The sequence below is a fragment of the Rhinoraja longicauda genome, chromosome 29 (genome assembly GCF_053455715.1).
Source record: "Rhinoraja longicauda isolate Sanriku21f chromosome 29, sRhiLon1.1, whole genome shotgun sequence".
Classification (NCBI taxonomy): Eukaryota; Metazoa; Chordata; class Chondrichthyes; order Rajiformes; family Arhynchobatidae; genus Rhinoraja; species Rhinoraja longicauda.
Window position 1 is genome coordinate 19,558,336 of NC_135981.1, and position 14,975 is coordinate 19,573,310.

General features: G+C 40.4%; 1 protein-coding gene across 1 annotated transcript in view; it reads left to right on the forward strand.

Moving 5' to 3' along the window:
* The first annotated feature begins 4,978 nt into the window (after window positions 1-4,978).
* The window catches only part of LOC144607481 (uncharacterized), a 31,630-nt gene continuing 21,633 nt past the window's right edge, over window positions 4,979-14,975 (forward strand). The window contains exons 1-20 of the mRNA XM_078424355.1: window positions 4,979-5,184; window positions 6,882-7,076; window positions 7,842-7,858; window positions 7,962-7,985; window positions 8,100-8,144; window positions 8,688-8,789; window positions 8,908-8,991; window positions 9,586-9,630; window positions 10,277-10,330; window positions 10,702-10,755; window positions 11,093-11,146; window positions 11,388-11,441; window positions 11,591-11,644; window positions 11,782-11,826; window positions 12,322-12,375; window positions 12,518-12,562; window positions 12,655-12,708; window positions 13,754-13,852; window positions 13,965-14,009; window positions 14,799-14,897. Of these exons, the coding sequence (XP_078280481.1) occupies window positions 5,103-5,184; window positions 6,882-7,076; window positions 7,842-7,858; window positions 7,962-7,985; window positions 8,100-8,144; window positions 8,688-8,789; window positions 8,908-8,991; window positions 9,586-9,630; window positions 10,277-10,330; window positions 10,702-10,755; window positions 11,093-11,146; window positions 11,388-11,441; window positions 11,591-11,644; window positions 11,782-11,826; window positions 12,322-12,375; window positions 12,518-12,562; window positions 12,655-12,708; window positions 13,754-13,852; window positions 13,965-14,009; window positions 14,799-14,897 (1,305 nt within the window). The 5' untranslated portion in view covers window positions 4,979-5,102. The remainder of the gene's footprint in view (window positions 5,185-6,881; window positions 7,077-7,841; window positions 7,859-7,961; window positions 7,986-8,099; window positions 8,145-8,687; window positions 8,790-8,907; window positions 8,992-9,585; window positions 9,631-10,276; window positions 10,331-10,701; window positions 10,756-11,092; window positions 11,147-11,387; window positions 11,442-11,590; window positions 11,645-11,781; window positions 11,827-12,321; window positions 12,376-12,517; window positions 12,563-12,654; window positions 12,709-13,753; window positions 13,853-13,964; window positions 14,010-14,798; window positions 14,898-14,975) is intronic.

Genomic DNA, 14,975 nt, shown 5'->3' on the forward strand with positions numbered 1-14,975 from the left:
CCCCTTCTTTTGTGCAGTTTCCCTTATATTGCTCAAACACACACTCTGCACAAATTTAACTTATTATATATATATAGGCGATTCGACCTTTATGGTTTATGTATATATATATATACGCACACATATATATATATAGTTTTCTTGTGATTTCCTCGAATTATTTGTTTAGCAACCTTTTTCTTTCTATCTATCTATCTATCTATCTATCTATCTATCTATCTATCTATCTATCTATCTATCTATCTATCTATCTATCTATCTATCTATCTATTTATCTATCTATCTATCTATCTATCTATCTATCTATCTATCTATCTATCTATCTATCTATCTATCTATCTATCTGTCTATCTATCTCGTTTTTATACCATGTGCTGAGAACTATGTGCTGAGAAGTGTGTGCATGACATATATATATATATATCAATATATATATATATCAGTCATGCACAGACTTCTCCACACGTGGTTCTCCCAATCATGATCACTGTTCTCTCACATACATTTCATTAGAGCCTACCCATACACATTCACAATCAGTGACATCAAACTTATTTCCAGAAATCCTAATATTGTGAATAAAATAACTATGAACACATGTCAAGATATTTTTTCATTCTTTTCATTCTATATTAGTGTAATAAAATGTATTGCATACATACCTACACTTATACAGAAGTGCTAGCTTTAGACATGAATAATGTACATTGCTACCATAGTTTAGTTTTGAATTTAACATATAATTGAGGGTGCAATATGGTGTTAACCCTCACTTTTGTGAAAAATGAGTTACTTGCATTAACACGATCCTTGCCCATTACCCTACAACCTGTAAAAATGTCATAATTAAATTCAACCGATACGTTGGTCAAATAACATCGGCATCTTCTTGTTTTTTTATTGTGATTTATGGATTTTTCAAATGTGAATATCTCAACGACACATTTATGGGTTAGCAGTATGTTGCATCAACCCCCTTCAATTTACAGCATTAAAAAATGAACTTCATAAACAAGGATAACACCTTTTATTTCTGTCATTCATGGTAAGATTTACATCATTCTATGTGCGAGATATACAGGGTTGCACTGTTTCACATATCAGCTAATCAATGAAAAGATCAGGTCCTGATTTATACCAGCTCTTCACCTTCCCCCCCTTGTCTAAAAGAAGGGTCCCAACCTGAAACATCACCCATCCTTTTTCTCCAGAGATGCTGCCTGACCCGGTGATTTACTCCAACACTGTGTCTATTTGAATTGGATTCACGTCAGGCAGCAGTGGTCATTTTAGTGGCTGTCAAGGGTTTTTTAACTAATCAATTCACCAATTCAAATTTTCCTGGCTCTGAATATTAAGTTAAATGTTTTTTCAATTATATTGTGGATACAGTAGAGTTCTATTGTTTGCAAATGCCTAATCTCTGCTTCCATGACTTTTTAAAATAAAACAAAATGAGATAGAGCTTGTGGAGGTGAAATTAAAATTAACAGAGAAAGCAAAGAAGAATAGTTCATTAAATATGATCAATTGGCCAAATACAGACAGAGTGGATCTCTAGTGCAAATATTCAATCAGTGACATCCAAAGTTTAAAGATCACGAAGCAGCAACTCTTCAAGAAATAGTTATAAATGTCAACTATCAACTTACCCAAGAAGTTGAACAAAAATAATTGTTTGAAAACATTTTATATACGAAGAAATCGCAGAGTTATGAACACTGCCCAGTCTATCACACAGAATCTGCCTACTAAAATGGCGCTCAAATCTACGATGGTTTTTAGAATCGAGTGGTCTATCTGGCTCCTCTAGTATCTTTGGTTTGAAGAAGGGTCTGGACCCGAAACGTCCCCCTTTCCTTCTCTCCAGAGATGCTGCCTGACCTGCTGGGTTACTCAAGCGTTTTGGGTCTACCTGCGAATATCTTGACCTTTGTATCAGCTGACTTGGCGCTGTGTGAGCCAAGGCAGGAGGCCATGGTCAGCAGAGATAATAAACATAGAGACTAAGGAATGTAACCTGTAAATATTGTGTCAGTATCATTATTCCACATCAGAGGCGAAGACATGGCAAGTTTCACTTGGAGTTGTGCTGGTGAGCTGAGAAAGAAAGACATGAGTAATCATAGTAATCATGAGCTAGGGACACGGTCTTTCTCAAGCTCCTGGACACAGGAGGATACCATGGGACCCTATCTTCGCCCCCCAGCGAGCTCCGCTGTCCCCTTTAATGCCCAATAACTCCGGCGTGAATCCAATTATTATTATTATTATTATTATTATTATCTTTTGCTTAAATCGTCATTTTGATTTGTACTCGTCCAAGAAAACCAACAACTTTATTTTAAAGCGATCTTTTCCTCGCTCCATCGTTCGCGGAGGACAAAGTGCCAACCCACACAGTTTGACATTCCTTTCCTATTCTGAAAATCCAAAAACGTGTTAAGTAATTCGTCCCATGTGCAGCTGCAAGTGTTGATGTAAGCGAGTTTTAACGCAGCGCAAATGTCCCAATGTCTGCCCGCTATCGGAAACTTCATTCTGCAATTTGATAGAGCGGCTTGAACGCTCATTTTTGTTTTTGGTTTCTTGTTAGCAAGAAATCTTAAACCTACAAAAAAAAATTAAAAGTCCACAATTCTTTTTTTTTCCTCCTGTGCTTAGCTGTGGATGCACCATTACGATTTAAACGAATTTAATGGAAGCCCTTCTTGCAATCGTTGTTCTCCCCCCCCCCCTCCCATTTTTTTCCTCCCCTAATTATTTTGAACAGAATTTCGACCATTAAAAAATAAGCATCTTCATTGAGTTGTGCAAACCTTCGCCGCGGCGGTTCGAATGAATGAGATACTGAGTTTGCACACTCGTGCCTAGCCCATCATTACGTAAGGAGAGCTGGATGGACGAGCGAGCTCCCCAGGTCGAGATCACAGGGTTTAAGGGTTCGAGGGTTGTGTGCGTTATCTTTTGAACTCTATCGGGCGGAGAGAGGGAGAAGGACAGGGAGAGAAATTAATACGGGGGGAGGAGGGGGGGGGGAGGGGGGTTAGAAGACGGAGTGTGGCGTTTATTTTCAATTGCCAAGTGCATTTGAATCAGGAGCATCACCCATTGACAAGGGGGTTTACCGGGTTTCGCCCTGCAAAGCCGACAGATGATCAGCGTTGGTGAATGACTTAGGAAGATTAGCGTGATATTCGTATGTTTCAAAGCACTGCATTCCAATCATTTTTAAAAAAATACACCATAAGAACATAGTTACACTTCTGAGCCTTTTGCGAATCTGTTCCATTTTGGGGGGTTGTGATCGTTTGCAGCCCGCAGTGAGGTTTTCAAGTCCATGTCTCTCTGAGATACATCCTCGGGGTCTGGTCCGACTGATAATTCTTACCCCGGATCCCTTAAGGTCAGGTCATTTTTTCAACGAGCGAACTGCCAAGTCAAGGGGCTCCGATGCCCACATCTTGAGAAGCTCTGCTGGACCTTGTTAATGGGTTGCTCCAGCTTTATGTGCCTATCTTCTGGACCTTGAACCGTTGCCTCCGTTCTGCAATGTTGTACGTTAGGGACACAACTACCAGAAAATTGAGGCGGTCTCTAAGAAATCATACTGTTCTTTGAGGATTTTGTACAGAAAGTCTAATCAAGCCGCTGTCCCAGGCTGATGGACAAGCTACCTCAGTCGGGGGAGTTACAGAGATATGATGCATAAACATTAAATATTGAGCGGGTTGCTAGGACCTATTGTTAATCAGGGTAACTTTAACTTTGAGACGCTGCCTTCATCAGGGAGAGAATTCTGGTGACGGGGTCCCTTTTTTTGCGGGTATTATTTTTAAATGACGAATTCCTCCCCCACCCATCCCCCTCCCCCGCTCAAAAGATCATCTTCGTGGGGGATTGAGGGCAGACCATCGGGGGCAGCGATAATTATTCAAGCAGGTGTATACTAAAAACCAGGTTGCTGCACCTAACGAATTCGATGCCACCTCGCCGGTTTCGATAGTCGATTAAAGAGCAAAAGATCCCCCATTTCCACGCACCCAGACACAATGCATCGTTCGACCCCCAATTCGGTTCTCTATCCGATGTTGTTTGGTCGAATGGAGCTGGGACATTTACCTGCGTTTCAACGATGGTTCCACGGGTCTCAGCTTCCCAACTCTGGCATTTTCACACCTTTGCAAATGAATTAATATTCGATAACGGGACATGAATTTCCACACCATTTCCCATTTTAAATGCAATGGGTGATTTATTGCTGAGAAATTTAGCTCTTCGAATGCTAGTTCATATTTCCAACGATTAATGTATTTTATTTAGTTCCTTGGGGTGTTTTCCCCTTCCATCACTTTCTCGGCGAGAGTGTTCTATCCTCTCATTGAAAGTTGCCGTTGTTTAAAACAAAAAGTTTTTAAAAAAACAAAAAAACTGATGAGTTGGCATATCAATAAAATGGTTACGTGTGCGCTGTGTGTTAAATCAAAGCCATTCGCACACTTGAACTCTTTCCAATCTTTCTTTCCCCCCTCCATGACCCAGTCAGGCTTCGACGTGTCTCTCTACTCATCGGTCCCCCGTTGACACTAAGCCAAAAAACCGCTGCAATGCGCCTTTCCTTCCATAAGAATAGGCTTCAACGGTTTTTTTTCTCCATATATATTTATATATATAATTATGGTCTATCAAATTGAATTCATGGGGAGTCCATGCGTTGGTCCAATGACCACATGGCGGCTCACTCCACCGTCCAGAATTGCCTCTTTCCCCCCTGATTGGAAGAATGCAAGTGTCATGTAATGCCCATGAACATGTCTATGTAAATATCAGTGGATGGGATGGAAGCGTGGACCCTCCCGCGGGCGGGGTCTCCAATTCTTTCCAGCCGGTGAAAGAAACCAGCCAGCGGTGGGCGGCACCCGTTGACACCTCCAAAGCCAAGGCACACATAAAAGGGCCATCAGTCTGCTAACGGAACAGTAGGAAGTTTCTGCTGGGGCTCCGTGCTGAAGCTTGGAATTACACAACACCAGAAATTGTATGTCCGGCCGCTAACACAGAATCCCTTTTTACCCCAAAGAGTCTACATGCCTGAATAAGACATGTTCAGCTTTGTGGATACTCGGACTGTGCTGTTGCTTGCAGCAACGTTAGTCGTAGGGAGATGTCAAGCAGAAGATGATGGTGAGTTTTGCTGCCTCTTTCTCTTGTGGCTGTTGTCTTTCTTATCCCTTTACACCACTCTCTCTCTCTCCCCCCCCCCCCCCCTCCTCAACCCCCTAAAACAAAAACTACCTGCCTTCGCGTGTTGAGAGTTTGCAATCTTGGAGATTGAAGCGCGTTGGTGTTTTTAATTGTTTCCGATGGGGAGAAATGGTTTGCAGAGTGTGGTGGACAATTCTGTGGGGCGCGAAGTTTAGATATCTTCTGGTATCAGTTTTCAAACAGTCGAGTTTTGTCAGTCACCGATAACTCCCAAGATAAATCGCGATTGTGGTGGGGAATCGCTTACTAGAATGCATTTTCATTTATGGAAGCGTTTCATGATCCCTGGGGAATAGCCTGTTAAAAAAAATTAATAATAATAAATTCGTGATTGTTCGATTATTCCAAGTAATTGCACGCTAGCGCACAGGTGATGGGCGTTTGCCTTTTCATCTGCGCTAAAAGGGAAAGAAGGGTTGAGGGGCATTGTAGTCAGTTGGTGGAGATAGTTGTCCCGTTCTGAGTGGGTGTGACGTTAACGGTGTGTGGGGTAAATCCTTTGTGGCGAAGTTGGCACAAGTAGAGCTCCCCGAACGTAAAGAAAATAGCAACTTTTTTTTTGCGCTCGGATCTACTGAGAATGTGTTTAAAGGGAAATCTAAACAGATACCAAAAAAAAAAGAGGACAGAGAGTCCAGATTAGATCACGAAGTTGTTCTAAATCCAGCAGTAAATGCTAAATCTGTGTCTGGTATAACCTGCTTGCAAATAGCAACTCCCAAAGTCTCCATATTAAACATTCAAGCCAAGAGACTATAACTGTGTAAAGGAAAAGATTACAATCTCCGGTCTAGAGGTATTCCAGATGTTCGCTCACAATGTCTCGGTTCCCTCAGCTGGGGGCTGTGGTTCAGGACCACGGCTCAACAGCGCCATCTGCAGTCCACATGCTCACTATTGCTCGTTTAGGAACTCAAACTTTTATTGAACTCAATAAACTAAACTGAACTGAACTGAAATTCCCGCCACCGCCTTCACCACAAAACGTAAGGACGTAAAACCAACATCCAATTATTCCGAAACAGGTCAACGTTTCAAGTCAGATTCATCATTCAATTGATTTGCGACGGGTTCCTCGATTTTGAATACCACAATTCAGTGCTATTTTACTGGAAGGAAGGAAAGGCTATTTGGTTCTCTTGGTAATACATACATGGAGCTAAAGCGCCATCTGCTGAATCTTAGCTCCCCTGTACTTGGATGCTATTATTAATGACATATACTTAGTAGAATAAAAAAATAAGTGCACGTTAGCGAAATTGAGTAGCTCAAAATATCAGATTTTAACAAATCTACATTGAGAAACATAAAACATTGAGATTTGTTGGGTTAAAAACTTGATTCACAAATACCTTGGTTGTTATCTCTGAGAAAATTTGGTTGCTGACTTTTTAATTGTAGTATATATAATTTTTACATTATGTTCACTTTCTTTTGAAGAAAGTTCACTATTCACTGTTCACAATGACAATGTTCACTGTTTATTAGTTTTCCGAGATGTGTCAATGCAGGAGGCGAGGGGCGGGTTTGTTGTTGTTGTTGTATTTTAGCGCATCCCAGGGTGCACAGTCTAGTCAGTCGCCAGTTTTACTCAAACCCCCGTGTTTGTTTCGTAGCCAACGAAAGGGGCTGCATGAAGGATGGGCAAACGTACCACGATAAGGATATCTGGAAACCTGAGCCTTGTCAGATCTGCGTCTGCGACGGTGGACAGGTCTTGTGCGACGACATAATCTGCGAGGAAACCAACGACTGCCCCAATGCTGAAATCCCCTTCGGAGAATGTTGCCCCATCTGCCCCGAACAAGGACGTAAGTGTGACCTCTCTTACGCTTGGTTGTTTGGTCAGTGTCAGGGGGGCTCCGATCAATTGCTTTAAGGCACTTTCGTGCCAACTATCTCTCGACTCTTTTTAATCCGGCCCGCACATCCACAAAATGTAATGTTATCATCATGAGGTCGAAAAACACCCGAGTGGTAACGGTGGCAAATGAAGCGATGGAATTTAAATGAATGCTGCAAAGTTGGCATCTTTCGAAGTGAACATTCTTGTAAAGAATGAGCTTTGTGTTAATAAGAATTAAAGCACAAAAAAAAGAACGTAGCAAACCAGTGCACTGATTATGCACGCCTTGTATTAAATTAGTAGAGATATTTTAAAGTGGTGTTGAATGTTTTCAGATTAATTCAGAACTGTAGTACTTTCACTTGCATGCAAAAGGGAAGTCAACAACGAGGTTTATTTTGTTAAATATGCGCCTCTAAAAATAAGAACGTGAGTTTTCTTTCGATCGTGATTTAGAAGGGGGATTTGTTTAAATCGTTTTAGGGAGCTGGATGTATTAATTTGGATATATAAAATGACATAATTGAATGAGTCAACCGTGATGTCATACTAAATTTAAACCAGGAGGGAATCTCAGAACCAATTAAATTACAATTCTCCTGACACCGCTCTCCATCTCTAATGTATTACTACTAAATAAATAATCTGTTAATTCCAAATATATAACTGTAATATTATCAATTATGCACGAGGAACAATTTACTAAGGAATCAACTTCTTTTCTTCACAGCAGAAGATGGAGTAGCAGTAAGTGCACAACATTTTAATTTCTGTATTACATGAAAATAATTTACTTAACTTCCCCTTAACTAAATTTCCACTCCTTAACCTACTTGTTGTTATTTTTCAGTATCCTACTGGCCCAAGGATCCAGGTAAGACACCTTGTTCTGCACTCAATTCCAAAATTAAGAAACTAAAATACAATCTCTTAATAATTATTGCTATTTTCAATTTTAATGATTATATTGTACTTTTTTTCTTCCCAGGGACCTGAAGGCCCTAAGGGAGAAACTGGCACTAAGGGAGACAGGGTAAATATGAGTGTTTCTTCAAAAATTTGACTATTTTGCTGCATTAAAAATATTGAGGATAATGATACAATACATAGAGAGAAACATCTAGCACCGGGAATCACGGAACAGAAAGCAGAATTTTAAAATTAGAGCCATGACATTTTGTGGGGATCACTTTTTCACTCAAAGATTGGTGGGATTGAGTAAAAAGCTATTGAAGTTAGGAGAGCAAGATGATTGAAAACCACACATCATGGATATATGCCAGGCATGGCCTTGAGGGATACAGAGCCAATAACTTAGATGGAGTGAAGATACCAATCTACATTAATCTATGTGAATGATAGTGCAGACTTGAAGGGATGAATGGCCTCCACTGGTTCCTACATTCCCTCCTTCCTTTCAAAGTTGGAATGGATTTAAATACTGGGAACACATGAAAAGGAAAGTGAACAGCAAGCGACAAAGAGTGTTGCCCAACTAGTAACATGCAGCAAGGATGGATTAATGTACATACCATTGTGATCTTTAACGACAAGCATATTTACCTTTGTATTTTAGGGACTTCCAGGATTATCAGGAAGAGATGGAATTCCAGGAACTCCCGGCAGAGATGGCCCACCCGGTGCACCTGGCCTTCCTGGAACAGCTGGCCTTGGCGGAGTAAGTAACTCTATCCATCGCGATTTTCGACCTAAACCAAGTACGAAACCAACCTTTGAATGATTTGCAATACATTTGACAGGTGCCAAGCAGCTAATTTGGCTCTGCTCTCTTTCAGAACTTCCTCCCTCAAATGAGCGGTGGCTATGATGGTGGCTACAGTGAGAAAACATCTGGTGGAATTCCAATGCCTGGTCCAATGGTGAGACCCTTGCTTATTTATTCCATTCAATGAACGTCCGATTAAACACAATATTTTATCGATTAAGTAAAATGGGGAAATATTTCTCATCGATTGCTCAAAATATTTCATCAATTAAGTAAATGGGGACAACATTCCCCTTTGATTGCTAGCACTAGATGGGTGTACATCTGTTAGCCACTAGTAACACTTACCTCTCTGCATTCACTTCTATTGACTTCAATCAAAATGAATGGAAGATGTGGTCTCTGATTGATTTCTAATACTCCCATGTGTATTTTGTCAAAGATCAAATGTCACATTCCCCCACATAACCTTTTTTGCAGTTTTGACTTTCTCAAAGCAAAAAATTAAATGACATTTACTGAGACTAAAATACAGAAAACTATCATTAAAATGAAAGAAAAAAAGTTTAAATGATATTAACAGAGATATTAATATGATCTTTTAAATAGTCAGATGCTTGGACTTTTGATCTATGAGGATAATTGTGGTGGGTATGTCTTTGGTTTGGTTAATGTTGCGAGTATCTTCACAATAGAAAGTTAGAAGTGTGGATGCGTGAATAATGCAATGTTTGCTTTATTGTTACAGGGTCCAGCGGGTCCCAGAGGAGCTCCCGGCACAGGTGGAGCACCTGTAAGTACACAAAACAGTAAAGTTCCTCAAATATTGCTTGCTATCAAACTACCCAAAACGCCTTTAACACTTAATAAAGTGAATGTTAAAAAAGTTGCTATCTTACATGTATGCTGTAAAAAGCTACCCCCAATCCTTGATGATAACATCCCCCATATTGTATAGTGGCAAACCTGCATTGTTATCTTCTTCTGAAATTCATTTCCATAGTGTTCATAGAACACACAGGGACAGCACCTTCAGCCTACAATGTCTATGCCAAACATCATGCCAAGATAAACTAACGTTTTCTGCCCACGCCTGATCTATACCCTTCCATCCCCTGCATCTTCATGTGCCCATCTTAAAACCTCTTAAGTACCACTATCCTATCTGCCTCCACCACCTCTCCTGCAGTGCCATCCAGCCATCCTCTACTTTGTGTATAAAATAAAACTTGCCCTGTACATCTCCTTGAAACTTTGCCCCTCTTACTTGGATCAAACTGAAATTTGGAAGTGAAATGTAAAACTCAGCCACTGCCAGGTTTAGCATTACTAACCAAGGATACATTTTGGGTGTGGAACTTTATTGAAAATAACGCTAATTTTGAGTATATCCAAGGGTGATGTTTAATAATGTGTTTTTGTCTATGTTTACTCTTTAGGGCCCTCAAGGTTTCCAAGGACACCAAGGCGAACCTGGTGAAGCAGGTGCACCTGTAAGTATTCCGTAAAAATATTCTCCTATTTCCATTTGCTATCGAACTACCATTGCTTCAAAACATCGACACCATTTTAACCTCGTGCTTCATCCTTAACAATGCTACCTAAACAAATGTATGCTTTCAGACACCATTTACCTGAGGCAAAACCTCGACATATCTCTTTCCTCCACAGATGCTACTTGACCCGCTGAGTTTCTCCGACACGCTGTTTTTCTCCCAGATCCCAGCAACTGCAGCCTTTTCTGCTTTCGTTGCCTATCGAGTTATTATAGAGATTGCTCTTGGCTCTGACCATCTGTAACACACATCCTGCTTTTGGTTTCTGTGTTTTGATCTTCCTAATTGAATATTTTTAACCTTTTCAGGGTCCAATGGGTCCACATGGTCCAGGTGGTCCTCCCGGCAAGAATGGTGATGATGTAAGTGGCCAAAGTACTTTATGCACATGCTCATCAACTGCCCTTTGGGTATTAGACAAACCATGTAAATAAGTAGTATTTTACCAATAATAGCATACATGATTTTGAACATAGAATCAAATCTAACATTTTTGATTGTTGAACTGTAGTTCATTATTGACACTGATACAATAAAGTTTGACTCTGATCATTATACATACTAGATAATGCTATAAGGCTTAATTCATAAAAGCCACATCCATATCTATCAGACGTTTGTCCCTCTTTCACTTACAATGTTCTGCTTTAATTTCTTCTGCCTTTTAACAATGGCTGCACTGGTTTCTTTCCTCGACAGGGTGAACATGGCAAGGCTGGTCGTCCCGGTGACCGTGGTGCTCCTGGCCCTCAGGTAACCGACTCGCTGTTGACACTCATTGAACGTCAACTCAACTTCCCCACGATACGTAATGCTTGACCCCCTCCCACTGTCGTGTGTTTAATTTGAAATGAGAGACACAAGCCTTGCATAGTTTTGTTCATTGAGAAAAACAGTTGAACAAAAAAAATATTACCTGTTCATTAGCCGATACAATTTTAAAAAAATAATCCAATGCTTGGCTGATTTCACCAAACATTTGTTACATCTCTAGGGCGCTCGTGGTTTCCCTGGAACCCCTGGATTGCCAGGAATCAAAGGACACAGAGTGAGTCCAACCTTGCAACTTAAACAAACTATAGCGAGAAGTACTTGCTTTTGTAATGCATGAGAAATGTGTTTTACATTCAGAATGAAAAATTAATTGGCAAGAATGTCACAAGCTTTATTTCTCATCACTTTGCCCTTTGTCCGCAGGGTTTCAACGGTTTGGATGGTTCTAAGGGTGACTCTGGACCAGCTGGCCCCAAGGTAATGTTCCCACTCAAAGGAAGAAGGAACAATGGTTTAATTGATCTTTTGTTTTCCTTTCTAACTGTACATACAACATCTACTATTGCATTGCAATGATTCCGCTGACTAATTGATTTTTATCCCATTTACAACAGGGTGAGACTGGTTCTCCTGGTGAAAATGGAACTCCTGGTGCAATGGTAAGCAAGTTGTGCATTTTCCTGATTTCACATCATATGTTGGGATAGAATATGAGCGAAAATTAACATTTATTTGTATGGTAAACCACTTACTAGGGTGACCTAATTCTGTGTTGCAAAAAATAGGTACATAGAGTGCAATATTGCCCAGTGTGATATAAATTTTGCTTCATAAAGCAAATCAAGATTAAAGTCTACAATATTCCTATTAAGTAATCTATGAGATTCTTTGTCAATTCAGCAAAACTCTGCAAGTGGCTAAACCCAGCCATCATGCACCTTTTTTTTGGTACGGTTTTGCTGATCACCTGAAACTTAACTAAAGATTAAGAGAATCCTACAGAAATTCAAAGGCAGTACATTTTAATCAAAGTTAATCATCATTGCTCCAAAGAGTTGTGAAACATTTTGTATCAAATCATTAACCAAAAGGATGTTACATTTCTAATATGTACTAAATGACATAGCAATAACACCATGTTTTACCATGCACAGGGTCCACGTGGTGTAGCTGGAGAGCGAGGTCGTCCTGGAGCTAGTGGTTCTGCTGTGAGTATTCAATTTACCTGTAAATTCATCACATAACCCACACGATTTGCCTTGACATTTTAACTACTTGAAAATGTCTGCCTCTCCACTCTGAACAGTTTGGAATCAATGTAACAAATGAGTCTTCCTTTCGTTATTCCAGGGCTCTCGTGGTAATGATGGCTCAGCTGGATCATCTGGTCCACCTGTAAGTATCTGAAACCATCCTTTCTGCTGTTCTTATGCCCTCTGTAACTTTTTTTACCTGTTTGGAAAATGATCAAAAATCTTGTCTTTCAGGGTGCTGTTGGTCCTGCTGGTTCTCCTGGGTTCCCTGGTGCTATTGGTACTAAGGTAGGTTTGCATTCAAGGAACACCGCCATTTGACAACAACCTTTGCTACTTCTGAGGCCCAATCGACACATAAACCAAACTCTGGAAATGATCCCTCTGCACCCTGAAACAGACTCTTATTTACTCATGTTTGCATGGCATCATGACGACACTTTCATGACTGACTCATTTTTTTCAGTCATAGGGAAGTGGGAAATCCAACATGTGCTTAGGTGTTTACTGCTAGATTTGATAGTCCAAGGACATCTACTTGTTTTTACACAAAGAGGGTTCTATTGACTTAAACAAATTCCCATCTCTGTTGAATTCATTAAAGCATTGAAGTCTGGCGGGAGGGATTCATCTGGAGTTGCATAGGCTCAACACAAAATCCACGTTAGGCTGAGCATCCAAACTTCAATTTCAATGGTACATCCATCTGAGAAGACATTTTAGATGTCAGGAACCAGCAGCATGGCGTGCTCAAAGTGAAAGCCAACTGCTCTAATCTAGGAATAAAGGAGCAAGTTCTTCATTTAAGCATAACAAGCTAGTTTTGGACATTTGTCTGATTAAAACCAGTGGTCCAATGGAGATAGTGAATAGGGTTCATAGGTACATAAAAATGTAGTTACTATCTTTTATAGTAAGATTATCTTAGAATTGGGTAACAGTACACCAATTCATAATTTAACAAGAGTATTTCTGTAAGAAATAAGCCCCATCCGTTATTTATTTCATCAAGATTGGCTCATAGTAAATGCAATTTTTGCTATTTTTGTGGCCCAAACTGCAGAGCCATCAATTGATGCCTAAACCCAAGTCTGTAAATGATCTCTGCACCCTGACACTTTTCTGACACATGCTCTTAATTTTGCATAACTCTAATTATTTGAGATATTTACCTTTGAGAAATATCTTGCCTTGCCAGCTTCAAGGGACAAAACCAGACGCCAATTGCTACTTTAGCACAGCATGTAATCCTGTCAGTGCTGTTTGCCATTGTAACACTGATCATCGGCGAAACCTCACGTTGAGTTAAAATACCATTGTTGCTCTGGCTTAGGGTGAAGCTGGCCCTGCTGGTGGTCGTGGTGCTGATGGTTCTACTGGTGCTCGTGGTGAAGCTGGAAACCCTGGACCTGCTGGCCCAACTGGTGCCCCTGTAAGTATCTGGATCAAAAATCCAAGAAGTGTCAAACAGTGTAACATAATGTTTATAATGCTTACATTGCTAATGTACTCCTTCATGTACTCTTTGTTTTTACCTTTTTTAGGGCAGCTCTGGTAGTGATGGTGCTCCTGGTTCCAAAGGTGTAGTTGTGAGTATAACATTAATTGTATAATCTACCTCTCAAATCAAGTGCTGTCCAAGTCTCTGCCATTCTCCAGCCATCCTACTCCCTGACATTTGTCCAAAGCTGAACTAGATTGCCACCATGGTATCATACTTAACATTAGAGGAGTTTCAATCATACATCAGTGTTATGGCCTACTTCCACCTCTGTGGCAGCATCTAACTTCCCTTTCCACAGATCATCTTCTGCTAAACCCCACCATCTCCAGTCTGTTATTTCCAGTCTTGACCTGTGCGATGCACTTCTGGCTGTATCCAATGTTCAATCTTCCATAAAATCGAGGATATCAAGAACTTTAGTGCCTGAGCCCTCATTCGCATCCAGCACCATTTATCCATTGTCCTTGAATTCACTGCATTAGCCTGTTTGAAACTTTCATCCTTGTTCTTCAATCCCTTTGTGACCTCATCTCCTCCTGTCACTTCCACCCCTACCACCTTCTATCTGCAATAGCACTATTTTCTTAGTCTCAGTTTTAGTCGACTATGAGCAGCCACACCTTCCGATGCCAAGACTCTTAAGTTGTGAATATCGCACATCATTTTATTTCATTTGCCTACTACTCCTACGTATCTATCTCTTTGATCATTTTTTACTGTTAACTTCTTACACAGATTAGTAGCAAGATTTGTACAGTAGTGCACTTTTTAAAGCTTCCGAGCATATTTTAAAACATTGATATTTTGGTAAAGTGGATTTCTCTCCGGTTACTTAGAATGACATTGACTGACTGTTTGTCTCTTTGGGTACTAGGGTGCTCCTGGCATTTCTGGTGCTCCTGGTTTCCCTGGCCCAAGAGGACCAAGTGGCCCACAAGGTGTTGTCGGATCTACTGGCCCTAAGGGTAACAATGTAAGTCGCTTCTGAATCCATATGAATGAATGTTTGCACCATTGTAAATATTGAGTTACCCAGGGTAGTGTGGAGGAG